This window comes from Pseudorca crassidens, chromosome 12 (assembly GCF_039906515.1).
Source record: "Pseudorca crassidens isolate mPseCra1 chromosome 12, mPseCra1.hap1, whole genome shotgun sequence".
Lineage (NCBI taxonomy): Eukaryota > Metazoa > Chordata > Mammalia > Artiodactyla > Delphinidae > Pseudorca > Pseudorca crassidens.
The window spans coordinates 50,552,602-50,571,036 of record NC_090307.1 but is presented as its reverse complement, the minus strand read 5'-3'; the positions used below and the strand labels follow the sequence as shown (position 1 = coordinate 50,571,036).

At 40.6% G+C, this 18,435-nt stretch overlaps 1 protein-coding gene across 7 annotated transcripts in view; it reads right to left on the bottom strand.

Annotated features, from left to right (window-relative positions):
- The window catches only part of ZNF521 (zinc finger protein 521), a 287,600-nt gene that overhangs the window by 151,290 nt on the left and 117,875 nt on the right, over positions 1 to 18,435 (bottom strand). For all 7 annotated transcript variants that reach the window (XM_067699447.1, XM_067699444.1, XM_067699441.1 and 4 more), the window contains one exon: positions 14,542 to 17,894. In XM_067699447.1, the coding sequence (XP_067555548.1) occupies positions 14,542 to 17,454 (2,913 nt within the window). In that variant the 5' untranslated portion in view covers positions 17,455 to 17,894. The remainder of the gene's footprint in view (positions 1 to 14,541; positions 17,895 to 18,435) is intronic.

The following is an 18,435-nucleotide window of genomic DNA, read 5'->3' as shown; positions in this document are numbered from 1 at the left end:
TTATTCTAGATTCTAGTAATAAATTAACTGAAGCACATTTTAGATATAAATTATATGAATGTGTGCATACATACATAGGGATATGTGCTGACTTATACACAGATATTATATAAATGATGTACCATATGCAACATTTGTCAGGTGCTTCAGTGTACCAAGAACTTTCTTACAAACATATGATCTGCTCTTTACAATAACACTATAAAGTAGGCAAAATATGGATTATGCCCATGTTAACAATGAAGGAACTCAGGCTTAGGAAAGACTGGTTAAGATCACACAGATGCTTCTGTCAACTGTTATTTGAACTCAGTTTTTCTCTAAGTACAACATTTTCTTCTATTACGTTATGTGGTTTATGCGTAAACTCTCCACACCCATAGAGGCAATCTCTGAATAACAAAACATGTTCAGACTCAGTTGAAGGCTTGCTTATGTAATATAATGTTTAATTGAACAAAATCAATCTTTTGCCTTGATATGGGGATTTTTTTATAGGATTACATCTGCCACTCAATCTCTCCATGACACGAATTGCATAGTCTATTACATACTTAGGAGAAGTCTTATGTTCTATTTAAGTGTGGTTCCTTCTTTGTTTCTTTTTCCATTTGTTTTAATCACCAGCTTTCAATTATTTGCAAGTGTTGACTAAGAACCTATGATGTGTTAAGAAACTCGCCTGAGAAACACGGAGGGTACCATGTAACCCTGCCTGCATCCCTCACTCTGGCTCCCTCTGCTGCAGCCGTGCTTACCCCCTTGCTATTCCTAAGCCTGCCAGGCACACTACTGCCTTCGGACTTTTGCTTGGGAGTTCTTTCCATTTTGCTTGCTCTTTACACAGATACCTGCAAAGCTAACTCCTGCCTGGTTATTTGCTATCTCCTCTGAACTACTTCAGCACTTCACTAGTACTTCTATTAAGGCACATATTCCATTCTACTTTATACTGTATTTATTGCTATACATTAATTTATTCCGAGTAAACTATAAGCCCTCAGGGGGCTATACTGGGAAGAAAGACATGTATTCAAATAACCATATTCGTATAATGCTCATCCTCTTTACAAACCTGATAGCCTAATGCCTTGTACATTGCAGGAAATGAATAAATTTATCTTAAGTTGAAGCACCAGACGAGGAATAAAAAGTTAATGCTATAGATTAATGTTCTCCAAAGTGTGAGATATGCACCACCTCAACTATAAGGCATGGATACTGCTCTTTCTAATTACACAGAAGAAAAAAGTCTCAGTAAGATGCTAATATGTCTTTAATACCTCTACAAACCTTGACAAACTTACTTGTAACAATGAAAGAACAGGTTTCAGACTCACAAACCTTTGCAGGTATGAGTATAGCTAGAATTTTTAAAACATTATTTTGTATTAATTGTATTACTCTTATATTCATCTTATATTTATGATAAGTGATACTGATTGCATACTACGGTTCTGATTATTTTGCTTTTTAAGTTAAATATTAAATGCTTACAAACAGTAAACATAACATAAGTAATATATAAATAGTAACTATTAAACAAATACCTGTGTGCCCAACTTAGCTTCCTGTGTGGTCTTCTCAAACCACCTATTATTCTCTGCCTGAATTTGCATTTCCCATATTACTGATGAGGATTAAACATTTTCACATGTTTACTGGATCTTCATGTTTCCTCTTTGTGAAATGCCTGTTCGTGTTAATTTCATATTTTCTTATTTGGTGATTCGAGTTCTCCTGTTAATTTGTGGCTATTTCTTTTCTATTTAGGAAACTAATACTTTTTCCAACTATATGTGTTATAAATATATTTTATTATCTTGGAGTTCTTATTTTTGCTCACTTTATGGTAAATTTTGGTAAACAGAAGTTATTATTTTTAATGTAGATGAACACATCAATCATTTTATTTGTGATTTATACTCTCTGGGTCTTATTTGAGAAATCTTTCCTTAATCTAAGGTCATAAAAAATTCTCTATATTTTTTTCTATGATTTATGGTTTTGTTCTTTCTCACTTTTTTTTTTTTTTTTTGCGGTACGCCGACTTCTCACTGTTGTGGCCTCTCCCGTTGTGAAGCACAGGCTCCGGACGCGCAGGCTCAGCAGCCATGGCTCACGGGCCCAGCCGCTCCGCGGCATGTGGGATCTTCCCAGACCGGGGCACGAACCTGTGTCCCCTGCATCGGCAGGCGGACTCTCAACCACTGCGCCACCAGGGAAGCCCTTTCACACATTTTTATACACGTGAGTAGGGGCTCAATTTTATTTTATCTTTCTCTATGACTAAGTTGAATACTCCATTCATTCCCCCACTGAGATGCAAAGACAGCTCTACTATATTCAGTCTTATATCTCTTTCGGAGAATCTCTATTTTGTTCTGTGGACAAATATCATGTCATCCTAGTTACTGCAGATTTATTATAAATTGACTACAGAGTAGGACAAATCCTACTCTGCCTGCTCCTTTTCTTCAAGAGTATCTTTGCTATTCTTGACCTTTCGCTCTTCAGTATACATTTTAAAATTTTTTTTTTAGATGTTGGGGGTAGGACTTTATTAATTATTTATTTTTGCTGTGTTGGGTCTTCGTTTCTGTGCGAGGTTGTGGCAAGCGGGGTCCACTCTTCATCGCGGCGTGCGGGCCTCTCACTATCGCGGCCTCTCTTGTTGCGGAGCACAGGCTCCGGACGTGCAGGCTCAGTAGTTGTGGCTCACTGTGGGCCTAGTTGCTCCGCGGCATATGGGATCCTCCCAGACCAGGGCTCGAACCCGTGTCCCCCGCATTAGCAGGCAGATTCTCAACCACTGTGCCACCAGGGAAGCCCCAGTATACATTTGTCAAATTCCAAAAAATAAAAATTTTTTTTTAAAACCTGTAGAAATTTTCATTAGAATAGCTGTGAGTCCGCAGATCAAATTAGGGATGATTGAGAGCTTAACAGTATTGAGTCTTCCTATTCCTGAACAAGTTAAATCTGATCATTTATTTAGGTCTTTAACAATATCTTTTAATAATGTTTTATCATTTTCTCCATAGTCTTGCACACCTTATAAGTTTTATTTCTAAGTACCTATTTTTGAGCTTATTATAAATGGAATTATTTTAAAATTCAAATTTTCTAACTTTATTGGTAATGAATAAAAATCGAATTAACTTGTATGATTTGATTTGGTAGCCAGCAACTTTGCTGAAGTTTTATTCATTACAATAGTTTGTCTTTAGATTCTTTGGATTTTGTTTTACAAACAAACATATGACTTCTAAATGACAATTTAATTTGGTTCTTTTCAATGTCACTGTTACCTGTTTTTTTATTAGTAAATTCATTTTTATTTTATCTTACATTGTTGGTTAAGTCACCCAGGAAGCCTTATTAGTGATTTTATTATAAAATAATAATTGCATTAAAATTTCACCACTAATGATGATGCTTGCTGAAGACGATATTTTAAAGTCTTTATAAGGGTAAGGAAATTACTGCCTATCCCTAATTAAGTGTTCTTTTTGATCACAAAAGTATGCTGAATTTAGTTTTTTCTGCAACTCTTGAGATAAACAGATAATTTATCTCCTTTAAACAGTTAATGTGGTAAAATTAATTAATTGATTTCCTGAGGTTGAACCCACCTTGTATTCTTGTGATAAAATCATTTTGGTTATAGTATAAAAACCTTTTTTTAACAGTGTGAATTTAGTTTGTTTACATTTTATTTAAAAGTTTAAAATGTAAAATCATGAGTAAAACTGGCCTAAATTTTCCTTTTACATTTTTGTCTGGTTTTGACATCAAGATTATACTAGATTCATTAAAGGAACTGGAGTGTTCCCTCTTTTTATACTTTCTGGCTCAGCTTTGGAATTATGTGTATGTTCTGGTATTTTCTTTGTGGGAAGGTTTTCAACAATTTATTAACTCTTTCATATTTATGGAATCGTTCTACTTCTTTTTTTCTTGAGTCAGCTTTGGTAACATATCATCCTAAGACTGTTCCCATATAATCAAAATTATCCAGTTACTACCATAAAGTTCTTCATAGTATTATCTTACTCTTCTTTATTTTGTGTGTTTTGAGTGCATTTTGTACAATTTTTATTGAGAAATAACATATGTATAGTAAACTGCTGTAACCTTAAGAATACGCCTGATTTACGGAATTTTACAAATACCAGTGTAACCACCACATAGATCCAGATATGGAATATTTCTAGAATGTTCCCTTCCACCCTTTCCTAGTTGATACCATCCCAAAGGTAACTATTCTGACTTTGATTATCAGAAATTAGTTTTACCCATTCTTAAATTTTATATGAATGAAATTGTGTAGTAGGATGTGTGTGGTTCCTTTTTTTCATCATTTTGTATGTGAGTATTCCAGGTTGTTACATAGCGGTAGTTCATTCTTCTTTATTTCTGTGTAGTAGTCCATCATATGAATGAAATAAAATTCATATCATTGTATGAATATATTTATACATTTATTCTATTTTGACAGACACTTCGACTGCTGCTTAAAGCTTATATGCAAAAGCTACTATGAATATTCTTGTTCATTACTTGTTAAACATGTGCATTCATTTCTCTTAGATATAAACCTAGGAATAGACTTGATGGGTCGTAGAGTGGGCTAGTAATCAACTTTAGTATATACTGTCCAACAGTTTTTGAAAGCAGTTATACAAAATTATACTCTCACCAGTAAAGTAAGAGAGTTCCAATTGCTCTTCATTCTTGCAAAAATGAATTTATGTATTCTTTTTTATTTCAGTCATTCTGATATGTGTAGTGGTTCCCCTACTATCTTTTTAACTTCTGCACATGTGAAGTTATGGCTCCCCCTTCATTCTTCATATTATTTATTTATTGTTGCTTTACCCTGATTAATCTCACCAGAAGTGTGTAAACTTCGTTAGTCATTTCAAAAAATTGCTGTTTTACTTTGCTGGCCTCCTTGTTGTTTGTTTTACATTTCATTACTTTCTGCTCTTAGCTTTACTATTTCCTTCGTTTCTATTTTTTATGGGTTTGTTTTCTTGTTCTGTTCCTAATGTCTTAAGTTTGATTTTTATCACATTGATATTAAGCTTTTTAAAATTTTCTAATATGTATTTTTATGTTCTAATAACTTTCCCTCTAAATACTGCTTTAATTTATATCTCACAAGTTTTAAAATATAGTTGTCTTTCAGTTTGAAGTGTTTTTAACTGCTATTTCCATGGCCTCTTTGTTCCATGGGTAGTTTAATTTTGAAATGTATGGGGTTTAGGAAACTTCCCTGCTGGCACAGTGGTTAAGGATCCGCCTGCCAATGCAGGGGACACGGGTTTGAGCCCGGGTCTGGGAAGATCCCACATGCCACGGAGCAACTAAGCCTGTGTGCCACAACTACAGAGCCTGTACCCTAAAGCCCGCGAGCCACAACTACTGAGCCCGTGTGCCACAATTACTGAAGCCTGCGTGCCTAGAGCCCGTGCTCCACGACAAGAGAAGCCACCGCAATGAGAAGCCCATGCACTGCAACGAAGAGTAGCCCCCGCTCGCCACAACTAGAGAAAGCCCATGCGCAACAGCAAAGACCCACCACAGCCAAAAATAAATAAATAATGAATTTATTAAAATAAAATTTATGGGGTTTTAAAAAATATTTTTATTTATAATGCATTTGCACTGTGGTCAGAAAATGTGATTTGTGAGATCCTAAACTTCTAAATCTGTTGTGAATTATGACAGGAAGAGAGTAAAAGAGATCCGTTAGTTTACAAGGATAAGACTTGCACCGGAGAGAGAACGCAGGAGATGCAAACAGAAGAGAAAATACAGCACCTCAAGAGTGACCAATTCAAAAGGTTAGGAGACCAGACAAGATTTAGGAGATACATACAAAGTTTCAGACAAGAATAATTAGGAGAATCATGCAACACAGACAAAAACTGGAGAGGAAAAGAAAGACATTATGATTTGATTTGATCAAATGGCTAGCACAATGTTCAACTGGTAATGTCAAACAAGTTAATTGAAAATCTAAGATGGGACTTAACGAGAGGTTACAGGTTGGAATTTGATATTTCACTCATCTGTATGGGATAATAATTCCGTAATAGGAAATGAGGGTAAGGGAAGAAAAAAACATATTAAAAATAGAACCCTTAGAAACATGCATATTTAGGGCTTCCCTGGTGGCGCAGTGCTTGAGAGTCCGCCTGCCGATGCAGGGGACACGGGTTCGTGCCCCGGTCTGGGAAGATCCCACATGCTGCAGAGCGGCTGGGCCCGTGAGCCATGGCCACTGAGCCTGCGCGTCCGGAGCCTGTGCTCCACAATGGGAGAGGCCACAACAGTGAGAGGCCCGTGTACCGCAAAAAAAAAAAAAAAAAGCATATTTAAAAGGTGAAAAAATATATACAAATAAGGAACTGGCTATTTAGTTTTTTTAAAAGTCTTTACAAGGTTCTCCTAATTAGGCTGTTAAATTTCTAGAAACAGAAAGTACATCTAATAGAAAATTGCATCTATATTACGCAGAGAGGGGAGCCATCCAGTAATAAGAGATCCAGAATGTAGCTTTCCATTTTCTTTCATTATTCAAAAGTACCTTAAGTAGATATTCACTAATCTCTACTTCGATATAATTTCAGCTAAATGTAAAATGCTCCTGCTAAACAAAATTCTGCTGCTACAGAGGGTGATTTCAAACTCTTTGGCCTAGTACTCAATGGACAAATATGTGCAATTCAAGATTCATGGTGGTATACAAAAACATTCTTACTTTTGAATTCCGTATGTTCTAAAAGACACTGTATGCATATGGAAAGCATCAGCAAAAAATCCAGAACTGGAAGTAAGTACAGAAAATCTAGGGATGGTAGTGGTAGCAAATTCAATGTGTGATGCAATGATCAACGCTTAATGAACATGAGACTAGAGATAGTGGATGAGAGGCAGCTGCTCCCATGTTCCACACCCCGATACTTATGCCAGGGGTCATTAGCTCCCTGTTCTAGTGCGTTGCAGATGCCAAACACATACTGAGCACAACAACAATAAATCTGAAAGCAGATTAAACTTGGAAAAGCAACTAAGTCTATTTCAATAACATCTTGAATTTTACAAATCTATTTGGTCATGTAATTTTTCTACTTAATTTTAAGATATTGTTTATTTAGAGGAAACTTAACTCATTTATTTTTGTTCCTTTAGCTTAGCAAAACTTAATACCAGCAATTTGACACATAAAAACTTTAACACTTTTCTTTCAACCTCATATGGAAATTTATATTATACAAAACAAAAAAGAACTCTGGAGCTTAAGCATGTCAACATAGACGTTTCTATTTTCAGTGTAAGAACTATAAAGGAAGAATATTGACTTTGAGACACTTAAAACAGACCTTCACACTGAAGATGATCTCTGAATTGTTAGAACTTTCAAGCCTTTTAGCTTATTTAATATTTTTAGATCACACCTAATTTTAAAGCATCTCCGTACTTTTGGGTAAACTTATCATCTATGTGTATTAGTTATTAGATACACCTGCAAATACATCCAAAGATGGAGTATACACTACTTTTGTCATTTTGAAGTATTTACACTATGTTCATTTATTCAACTCATATTTATTAAGCTCTTATGTTAAGCTGTTGGATGTTCATAGGTGAGAAAGGGGAAGAAGGAAATAAGTAAACAAAAACGACTATTTTAAAAGAAAATCTTCAGGAGGAAACCAACTTCGATAAGATTTTCAGGGAAGGCCCACCTGACAGCCGAGAAAGAACTGGTGGTGCAGAGAGGCTGGCTCAGAAGTGCAGGCCAAGTGAGGAAGGAGGACATGTGAAGGTTCCAAAGCAGAACCTCCCTGCCCCATCCCCCTGGAGGCTGGGAGGCTGGGTGCAGTGCACGAGGAAGAGCCAACCAGGAAAGGCAAGGGCAGCCAGGCCGGCCAGGACATGCACGGTCTCACAAACTGGTGAGAGGTTGGAATTTTATTTGAGTGAAATGGGAAGCCACTGAAGAATTTTATGTGACATCATGAGATTGACACGTCCACAGGCCTCCTTCCCACTTCAGCATGAAGAATGGATGGGAAGCAGGCAGAAGATTAAGGAGGGGACTCTCTCAGGAGGCCAGAAATGACTGCAGCCTGGACCACAATGATGGCTTTGGGGATGGAAAGAAGGGGATGGGATACTCACTGGAGGTGGAATCCACAGAACTTATTAATAGATTAGATGTGTGGAAAGAGGGAAAGGGAGGAATCGGGAGTGATTCCTGGGTTTCTTACTTGGGTAATTGGGTGTAGGGTAGATCCCTTTACCAAAAATGATGTTAGTTAGGAAAAAGATAGGCTTCAGGAGAGAGAAGCAAGAGCTTTTAGTAGGTACACATTACACTTCAGAAGTCTAAAAGAGATACAAATGGCAAAGTCAAGCTGTCAGTGGAACACAGTAATCTGGAACTAAGAGGAGATCTAAGCTAGAAACATAAATTTGGGAATTCTTACCAAAGAAATAGTTGCGGCAACATGAATAGATGAGATGCCTATGGAGAGAGTAGACAGAGAAGTAAAAGAGGACCAAGGATGAGCATCGAAGAATTCCTACACTTTTTAGGACAGGCATAGGACGAGAAATCTCCAAAGGCAGAAGCAGGAAGAAGACTAGGAGTGGGAACGCCTTGAAGTCAGAGAGAGGCACGGCAAGGGAAGAACTGTCCACCCTGCAAAGTGCTACGGAGATGAACCTGGAGACCACCGGCAACCTTGGCAGGACAATTACAGCTTCCTTGAGAAAGCAGACGTTGAAGTGGAGTGGGATAATAACAGCAGACCCGTACACGCTCAGAGTATCTAGAACAGCACTTCAATAACAATAAAACAAGATTTGAGTCCAAATGTGGTAAAAATATAAATAGCAATCCTATAGTTAACACACGCAGAAGAACAACACAAATTTATTTAATACCTTCAGGTTCCAGTCACTGTGTCAGGTGGTTCCTGAATGAAAAAAAGCCAGGCGGCCGGCTGTCCTGCCATACCGCCCTGTACTGGGAAAGGCTCTGGGAGAGCCACCAGCCAGACACAGCACTGAGGCACCTGCCTATGATGGGCCTGGCATTATCATAGGGCTTAGGAATATCAGATTGAGTAAATTCTTGCCCCAAGGAATTCAGGGGAAGAAAACAGAAATGTACATAGGTAATTATAAAGCACTGTAACACTTTTCATATGAAATTTATAACATATTGTATAGACAGGGCATTCCAGGAGAAGGGAGATGTTTGTGGTGATAAGCTGGGGTCAGAGGAGGCCTTCTAGAGTACCTGATCTCCAATTAAAGGGAAAGATGGACAGCCTCATGGAAGACAGAGGGCAGTCAGGAGGAGAGGGGTTATTTGAGCAGAAGGAACTGGACAGCCTTAGCAAGATACAGCAGCAGCATGTTGTGTGCGGGTTAATTAAAGCACCTCCAAGAACAGAATAAGGTGAAAGCTAAGGAAAGAGGGAGAAATTTTACCAGGGACCTACAGAGTCTTATATTTCACAATAAAAGGGTCATGATATCATCCTATAGGGATGGAGGTGCAGAGCACTTAAAATGTTCCAAATAGGGAGGGGCACGTTATTCAGGTTTGTGTTTTAGATAGATTGTTCTGGCAGCTGTGTGGGGATGGATCTGAAAGTAGTAACACTAAAGTCAGAGGGAACAGTTACGAGGCTGCTTCGTAGTTTAGTGAAAGATGATCAGAGATTGAACTTAAAATGTGGTAAGAGGATGGAGAAGAGGGGATTGATTCAGAAATACATATGAGTAGAAATCGAGATGGCTGGATGGCCAACTGGATGTGGAGAAAAAGAAAAGACTAAGAAGATCAATGGATCCACAAGTGAAATAGAATACTTAAGAAAAAAAGCAGGTTTGGAGAAAGGATGATGAGTTCTGTTTTGGACCCAGTGAGTTTGAAGTTCACAGGAACACGTGAGTGCGTATATATCCAGCAGGCAGCTGTGTGTATGAGTCTGAATTTCAGAGGAGAGGTTTGAATCAAAGACACCTTTTTTTTTTGGAAATAGCTTCACTGAGGTGTAACTCACATGCAAAAAGTCACGAATTTACATCTGGTGAGTATTAGTAAACGCATACAGTCTCGTAACCACCAGCACAATCAAGATACAGATTACCATCAGCCCCCATAAGTTCCCTCCTGTCTTTTGGAAACACCATTTGGAGAGTCATCAGTAAAAGCTGGTGGTTGAAACCCTGGGAGTGGATGAGGCCACGTGAGGCTGGGGGGGGGGGGGTCGGGTCAGTAGAGTGACAGTAGCAATGGGGACACTATCTTGCAGAAGCAGGTAGAGGACAGAGAGGACTACAGAACATTCAAAGAGGCACAAAGGGAAACAGGAAGGAAGAGGTTCAGTTAGGAGGGAATGACCAACAGGGATAAGTAGAGAAGCAGGTAAACTACGATCAATTCTCTTTAAAAAAAACCAAAAGCATTACATCAGTCCACTAGGTCGGTAGAGATCTTAGAACAGTCAGTTGAGGTGCAGCAATAGAAGCAGAAGATCCCTTGCGGTGGGTGGAGGAAGCGAATGACAAGAGAAAATAAGACTGCTACACCGAGAGAATTTTATGAAAAGGACAAGGATGAGGTTGCAGCTAGAGGAAAGTGCCAGTGGAATTACGAAAAGAGTCTTGAGTCTGGAGTTGGGAGACCTGGATTCTCGGAGTCTCTTGTTTACCACTTAGTAACTGTGTGACCTAGACCGATCTCAATTTATGTGGGTCTGTTTTGTTGTCTGTAAAAATAAGGCAGCTTAATCAGATGATCTCCACTGTCCCTTCTAGCTTTGATTCTGTGGCACCGTACAGGCATCTAGAAACATGGAGATAATCTGTAACCCTTGTAAGAGCAATTTCAACAGAATCGTGGGGATGATGTGAATTGAAATGTGAATATACAATCCCTCAGAGAAATCTGGATATGAAGGATCTTAAGGAAACCATGGCAGATGGACACATGTTTCCAATATCATCATGAGACAACATTTTGAGGTCCACATAGGGCAGCACCTGACCAGGGAGCCAAGCCAGTGTCAACGAACTCCAGAAGAAGAACTAACATTTATTCAATACATAGTAAATGTCAGTAAGTCTGCGAGGTGTTTCACGTGTGGAAAAAGCTAGATGGCCAGTGTTCTTTCTCTCTCAAATTCTCTCTACCATTTATGGAATCACTGCAGGTACAAGTTTATATCATAGTCAACCTTTGAGGAGGAAACAGAAATGATTAGGTTCCCCCAAATATTTTATTCAAAACAAAGTCTCCATGGCAAATTTAGATTAATAATTATAGAATTTTGGTACAAAGAGAACATTTTTCACAAATTCAGAAATCAGCATGCAGAAGAAATGGGAGTTCAAATTCAGATCTTCTCTCTTCAATTCCAAATTTCTCCATCATATGACAGCTACCTAATATTATTCTTCTTTAATTGTCATATGCCTAGGCTTTCATCTATTTCTTGGATTATATGGGTTTATATAGTACTTATCCTTCCCTAGATTATATCTAAATCCCTATTAAATAGGTACTCTAGTCTCGACCGAGTAACATTCTTTTCAGTCTTTGAAAGATGCATTCCAGCATCTATCAATACCCTTATGTGACTGTAAGTCATAGCCCAGAAAACTCTAATCTGGTTCTTGACAACATCTAGGTACTCAGGTTTTATTCTCTTCTTTTCTCTTCTGAAGCCTCAATCCTCAGCAAGAAGAAGAGATGAAAATACCACCTACGTTGCTAAGTCCTTCAGTTCCTACCTAGGACATCTAAGTCAATGGACATACATGTGATACTTCTTTTTTGTGATAAAGTTTAGTTCCACATGGCATGCCTGTCTTTTGGCAAAGTCTTATGTAATAACTTCGCCTTTACTGCCACTGGTGAAAAATTTACACAATACTCACAATGAGAGGTCATAGAAGCTTAACTTGGCTAACAAAAAATGGGAACAAATTAATATTTATTATATGTCTTTTTCTTGCCGATGCAATCTTTTTAGGCTCCTTTTCGTAAAACTTTACATATGTTTAGATAATTTTCTATGTCAAGTCCAAATAGTATGGTCTACTTTACATTTTTTATGGTACAGAGTATCAGAAAGGAAGTGGGCGCATAAAATTTTATGACAAATAGTATAATAAAGAAAAAATAGTAACAATGGTGAAAATGTTGAATAGATTAGTGTACTGTTAAGGCACAAAGAAAAAATGTACAACTGAATCTTAATATCTGGTCAATTAAGGACACTGCTACAAGTTACTAATCAGATTTAATAAGGAGGTACTCTTTTGCATGGAGTCATTTTTCACCCTCAGTAGCAGGTGCTTAAAAAACACTATTGTAAGAATTAATATTAAAAAGTACTTTAAAGTACTTTATATATTATTTTATGTAAGTGAAGCATATAGTTAAGCTTTATAAATTATCGTTAAGATTTTAGGTATAATTGAAGACTTGACCATCCCTTAAAGATAAACTTTTTCCTAATCAACTCTAACCAGATTAACAGATAAAGACTATTCATATGTCCTCCTTCATTTTAAAAATATTTCACCTCAAATGGTATTATAATATAGAGCAATTTAGAAATATCAGAAAATCTAAACCATGAACAGATAAGAAGAAACAGGCACTTGCCTCTCCATAAATCTATTAAGACACAAAAGCTACATTTTGCTTGGTTTTAAATGCACACATACCACCACAGTCACAAACACACACACACACACACACATACAGAGATTCATTTTAAACACCTTTTATATACTATTTAAATTAAACCTGAATATAAAAACTCTTCTATATATGTTAAGCAGAACAAGACAAAAGAGAGGAATAATTTTCTGCATAAACTTTTTAAGAATTCTTGTTCAAAAGCATTTAAAAATAAAACATTTGGGGGAGATTTGGGGAAATGTGAATATAGATTTATAGATGATAGTATGGATTTCTTTAATTTCTTTAGCTGATTTCAATAATTGCCTGAGTTAATGATATTGTGGTTAAATAGGAAAATGCCCTTTTTCTTCGGAGATAACGTTATCTTCAACTTACTTTCATGTAGCTCAGGTTAATTAAAAAGGTTGCAAAGAGAGAGAAAAATGTAACAAAATGTTCGTAACTGATAAACCTGTGACATGGATACACGGACACATACATACGTTCACTGTGTTATTCCTTTAACTTTTCTATAAGTTTAAACATTTTTGAGATAAAAAGTTGGAAAAAGTAATTCATTTCATATGATTACAACTAGAAATATTTGTTTCAAAAGAAGTGATCTGATCCAACACATGAGTCATGAACCATTGTCAAAACAAGGTTCTTCCAGTTTGAAAGGATTTTGTTTATTTAGATGAGAGAAAGGTGCGGATTTACTTGAGGAGGAGAGAAGGGAAGGCAGCTTCAAAGTTTGGGAGTTTGCCTGTCACACAGATGCACATTTCAGGAGGACGGGCTCTGCGTTCGTCTTCTCAGCCTTCCCCTACTAGCTGAGTGATGGCTATCTGCAGAGAGATGCAGGGGGACCTTGGAGAGGGTGTGAGTGCAGAGACAAGATAAGGAAAAGGCAGTGACCCCAGACTGAAGGGAGATAGGTCTCCCCGGGGTTTTCATTTGGATGGATCTCCAGATAGGGGCAGGTAGGGAAGGGGAGAGAGCTATTAGACACCAGGTGATAAAGCATAAAGAAATTATAATAAAATGAGCCATCCTCTGCTCAGCTTCAAGGAATGATGACTTACAAAACTATTTCACTGTAAATGAACTTGTTTTTCAGACTCATTATGCGAAAAAAGACCCAAAATGACTCTTCAACTAAGAAAAAAAACCAAAACATGTTCACTTTGAAACCCAAACCCAGAGAGCAAAGACTTGGGGAGAGTGCCTTTAAAACGAATGTTGACCATGTGGCGCTTAATAAATGTAGGGGCTTTGAAAACATCCTGTTGTGAGAAACATCTTCCTCACTACCCAGAAGACAAAGAGAAACAGTGAGTGCTGACAACACGGTATTAAAAAGCCAGCCCTACCCAATTTGTTATCCACAAACATATATATTCTTTTTAATTTACTCTAAGCCAGAGTGTTGGCTCATAGCATTTTACTTTTATGTCATTATCTCTCTGCCATACACACAAGTCATAGCTGGGGATTTCAACTCGCAGTGAAGCTACACTGAGATTCCAGGTCTCAGGTAGTGTTGGCATGAGTGCAGGTCTCTTCAGTCATAGAGAAGACAATATCCTAGGGAGTCTGGAATTAGTCCTATTTTGCACCATTCAAGCCAAAATGCTGCTTATCGAGAAGCAGGTAATTGCTAGCTAATGGCTATGGGGGAAAAACCACCACTGCATTTTGATCCAAACACCTCTCGGCACCTGACAATAATTAAAGCTGAGCAAAGTGTAAACGTAAAGTGGAGACAGATTCTCGAGGAGGTTAAAGAGCAAACATTAAAAAGGCGAGTTTACCTCATCCGACTGGGAGGGGCTGATTCTGGGCATGGGCGATACTTGCGGCGTTTTCAACTGCGTGCCGTTGCCGTCTGCCACCAGCTCTCGGTGGACCGTTTGGATGTGGTTCTGGAGTTCACTTTCAGACTCAAACTTAACGTTGCAGCTGGAACAGCGCGTCTTCAGCGCCCCGGCCTTGCCCTTACCCTCCATGGCACTCAGGTTCTCATTCTGGCCCAGGCCTGGTCTACTCGTGCCGGGAGGGACGCTGATGCCCGGGCTCCCGCTCTTACTGAGATTCACGCAGCCGGCACACAGACCATATGGCAGGCCGTTGATGTCAAGTTTCACCAGATCTTGCTTGGAACGGAATTCCTTGAGGCAGGACGCGCACTTGTACAGTTTGGGGACATGCTGGCCACGCCCCGTGGCCTGGACCGCAGACCCGTTGCCCGTCTTTTGCATGTGGAACGTCCCGTGGATTTTGAGTTCTAAGGTGGAGGTCACCGTCTGCATGCAGACCACACAGCGAAATCCCGTCAGGGAATTCCTCAGGTCGGGGTGCATTTGGCAATGCTCTAGAAACTCCTCTTCGCTCTGGAGCGGCATCTTGCAGATGCGGCAGTTTCCGGTATCGAGGCTCTTACTGTGCGTGACTTTGTGTTCGGTCAGAGTCAAGAGGGAGGGGAAGCGCTCCCCACAGATGGGGCACATGTAGTGTTTGACGGGGCCCAGGTGGGTCTGCATGTGTTCCCGGAGGCCGTTTTCCGAGAAAAAGGTTCGAGAGCACACGTTGCACTTGTAGTTGCCTTTGATGAGCTCGGCTTTCTTCTTCACGATGGCGCTCTCCCCGGGCCGGATGTTGTGGTCCCGCAGCTGGTGGTTCTGCAGCAGGGTCTCCATGGTGTAGGCCGCCCCGCAGATGTCACAGCCGTACATGGGCTCCGAGGTGTCCACGTCCTCCTCGCTCCCGTCGTGGCTGTTGTGGGACTCCTGGCTGTTGGTCAGCAGGGTCTGCAGCTCCACCTCCTCTTTCTGCGCCTGCTCCGAGGCCCCGTTGGCGCCGCAATTAGGCGTCTTGGCGTCAAACACGCAGTGCTTCTCCCGCAGGTGTTTCTCCAGCAGGATGATGGCGTGGAAGGCTTTGCTGCAGAACTTGCAGTTGTACTTCTTGCTGTGGGTGGTGATGTGGCACTGCAGCTCCACCTCGGTGCCGAAGGACTCGCCGCAGAAGATGCACTTGTGCACTTTGCCCTGGTTCTCCAGGTGGTTGTGCTTCACGTGCAGCTGCAGGTCTGTCTCGTTGCGGAAGTCCCAGTTGCAGGACGTGCAGCGGTAGACTTTCTTCTCATTACTGTGCTTCACGGCCAGGTGGAGCTGAATGGAGACCTTCGAGTCGAAAACTTCTTGACAGAGGGTGCAGCGGAAGAAGACGAAGGTGTGCATGTCCAGCAGGTGTTTCTGAAGGTCGTCCACTGACGTGAACTGCTTGTCACAACTCTCGCAGATGTAGTACGTGGAGGTGATCATAAAATGAATGGTGACGTGCTTCAGCAGGGATTCTTGGTTGGGGAACTCCTTGTTGCACTGAGGACAGGTCAGTTTCGGTAGCACGGTGTCGAGATGAGTTTTCAGGTGAGTCTGAAAGCCGTCCAGGGACGTGTACTTAGCACCACACTGATTACAGATATACTCTCCCGCTGGCCGCGCAGGCGCACCTCCGACCGCCTGCATCATCTTAAGAGATGTCTGCTCTATGGCCACAGGAGAGAGGGGGCTCAAGGCCCTGGATTTCTTCCCGTTGTGAATATAATTCAGGGCCAAGGGAATGTTTTTATGATTCTCTTTGATGTGCTTGTTCAGTTTAAGAACGCTGTTGAATATTGGAGAATTCGTACAATAGGAACAAGAATAGACTTCTACGACTGGTTCTTTTGGAGTCCCGAGCACTGGAGACCCAAATCGGGAGCCACTGAGGTCGCAGTGGACCTGCCTTATATGCTCTTCAAGGGAAGAGTCAGTGAGGAACCCCATGTAGCAATGGGGACAGAAAAAAGCGTTGCTGTCCTTAGCCGCAGGGTTGGCAAATCCGTGAGAACATCGGATGTGTTCCTGAAGGGTGTTGAGGTCATTGACAACTTCGGAGCAGAAGTTGCACTGGTAGACGATGGCAGGCATGGCAGAAACGATCAGACCTGGGTCCTGAGCTTCGTGCACTTGCTTAAGATGTTCATTGAGGTTATAGAGGGAGGGCAACACCTCCAAGCAATACTGACAAATGTGGGCCTGCTCTGGCTTATCTAAATGCATAGTTTTCAGGTGAATCTGCAGAACCGCCAGACTCGAAAACAACTGCTTGTTGCAGTAAATACAGCTGTAGGTGACTTTTGCCTGTTTACTCGAGGGGACGGTCATGTCCGGGGTTTGCTGAGAGGCCCGCTTCCTCCCTCGACTCTTGGGGATTGGCGGGGCGGCTTCCACCATGGTCGAGCTGTCCACTGAGAGGTTGGAGTCCGGAGTCGTGCTGGACACGGAGGTGTAGCCCACCGTGACCAGGGAAGGGCTGTTGCTGTGGTTGCATGACTCCGGTTGCTGGTGACTATCCATGTGGCTGTACAGTTCCTCGACGGTGTGGAAGCTCTCGGAGCAGATGGTGCAGGAGTTCTTCTTCTCCCCGCCGTGCATCTGCTCCATGTGGTTCATCAGGGAGGTCTCCTCCACAAAGAGCTCGTGGCAGTAGACACACTGGAGGGCCGCCCGGTCCTCGTTCGGGGAGCATTCGGGGTGGCACTCTGCAATGTGCTTCTGGAGGTCTTCCGGGAAGTCAAAGCCTTCCTCGCACTGACTGCACTTCTGAGTGTCCTTCATCTTCCAGTCCTCCATCCTGGAACCGGACTGGGAGCCGTCCTTGTTCCTTTCGTGAACCTGCATGTGTCCGTGTAAGGAACTAGAGGACAGGAACCCACGGCGACAAATGGCACATTTATATGGCTTGTTGGACGTGTGAGTCTTTAAGTGGATCTTGAGGTGATCACTTCTGGAGAACGCGGCATCGCATTCGCTGCAGTGGTACTTCTTGTCCCCAGTGTGGAGTTTGATGTGGCGATCTCGGCTCCGCTTGTGTTTGAACAGCCTACTGCAGTAAGTGCATTTGAAAGGCAGCTTGTCGCTGTGACTCTGCTCATGGTGCTTTAGGTAGCTGAGACGGCTGAACGACTTGTCACAGAATTGGCATGGATAAGGGAGTCCAGGGCCACCTTCTTCCTCTCCAAAATCGCAACCTTCTCCGTGGCTGGGGGAAGTCTGGTCCTTGCTCGAAGGTGAGGAAGCCGGCCAGGAGCAAGTGGGGTCATCTTCCACATCCACTCCATCTGCAACAAAAAGCATCGGAACGTTTCATTTTCCGTGTTGAGAGTTCAAGAGTGAGTTTACTGTACCACTGTGAGTGTACTGTACACAGGGTGGGACCAACAAGAACCTTTCAGGGAAAAAAAAAAAAGGAGAGAATATTTGAGTGGAACACTTTCAAATCCGAGCCCCAAGCTTTTCTTCTGCATTTACTTTTCACTGGATTGTAAAATATAAAAAGATATTAAATAGTTCTGTGCCTAAATTACCCTTTTATTACTTTTTATCATTCTTCTTTAGAAGCAACGTATGTATTATGCATTGACAATTTTATTAAAATGCAGATTTTAATATATTTAATGTTTCTTTTGTGTTCATTCTAAAATGATTTGCATATTATGTGAGCATCTGAAGGACCAAATGAAAAGAGGAAATATTACAGGAATGATTTAAAATTAATGCAGTCAACCCAGATGTCTAATATTTAATAAAATATTCCCTCTGAATTTTGCTTGTTTTTATATAAAAAGGCAATTCTGAAGACCAGAATCTTTTATGGGCTTC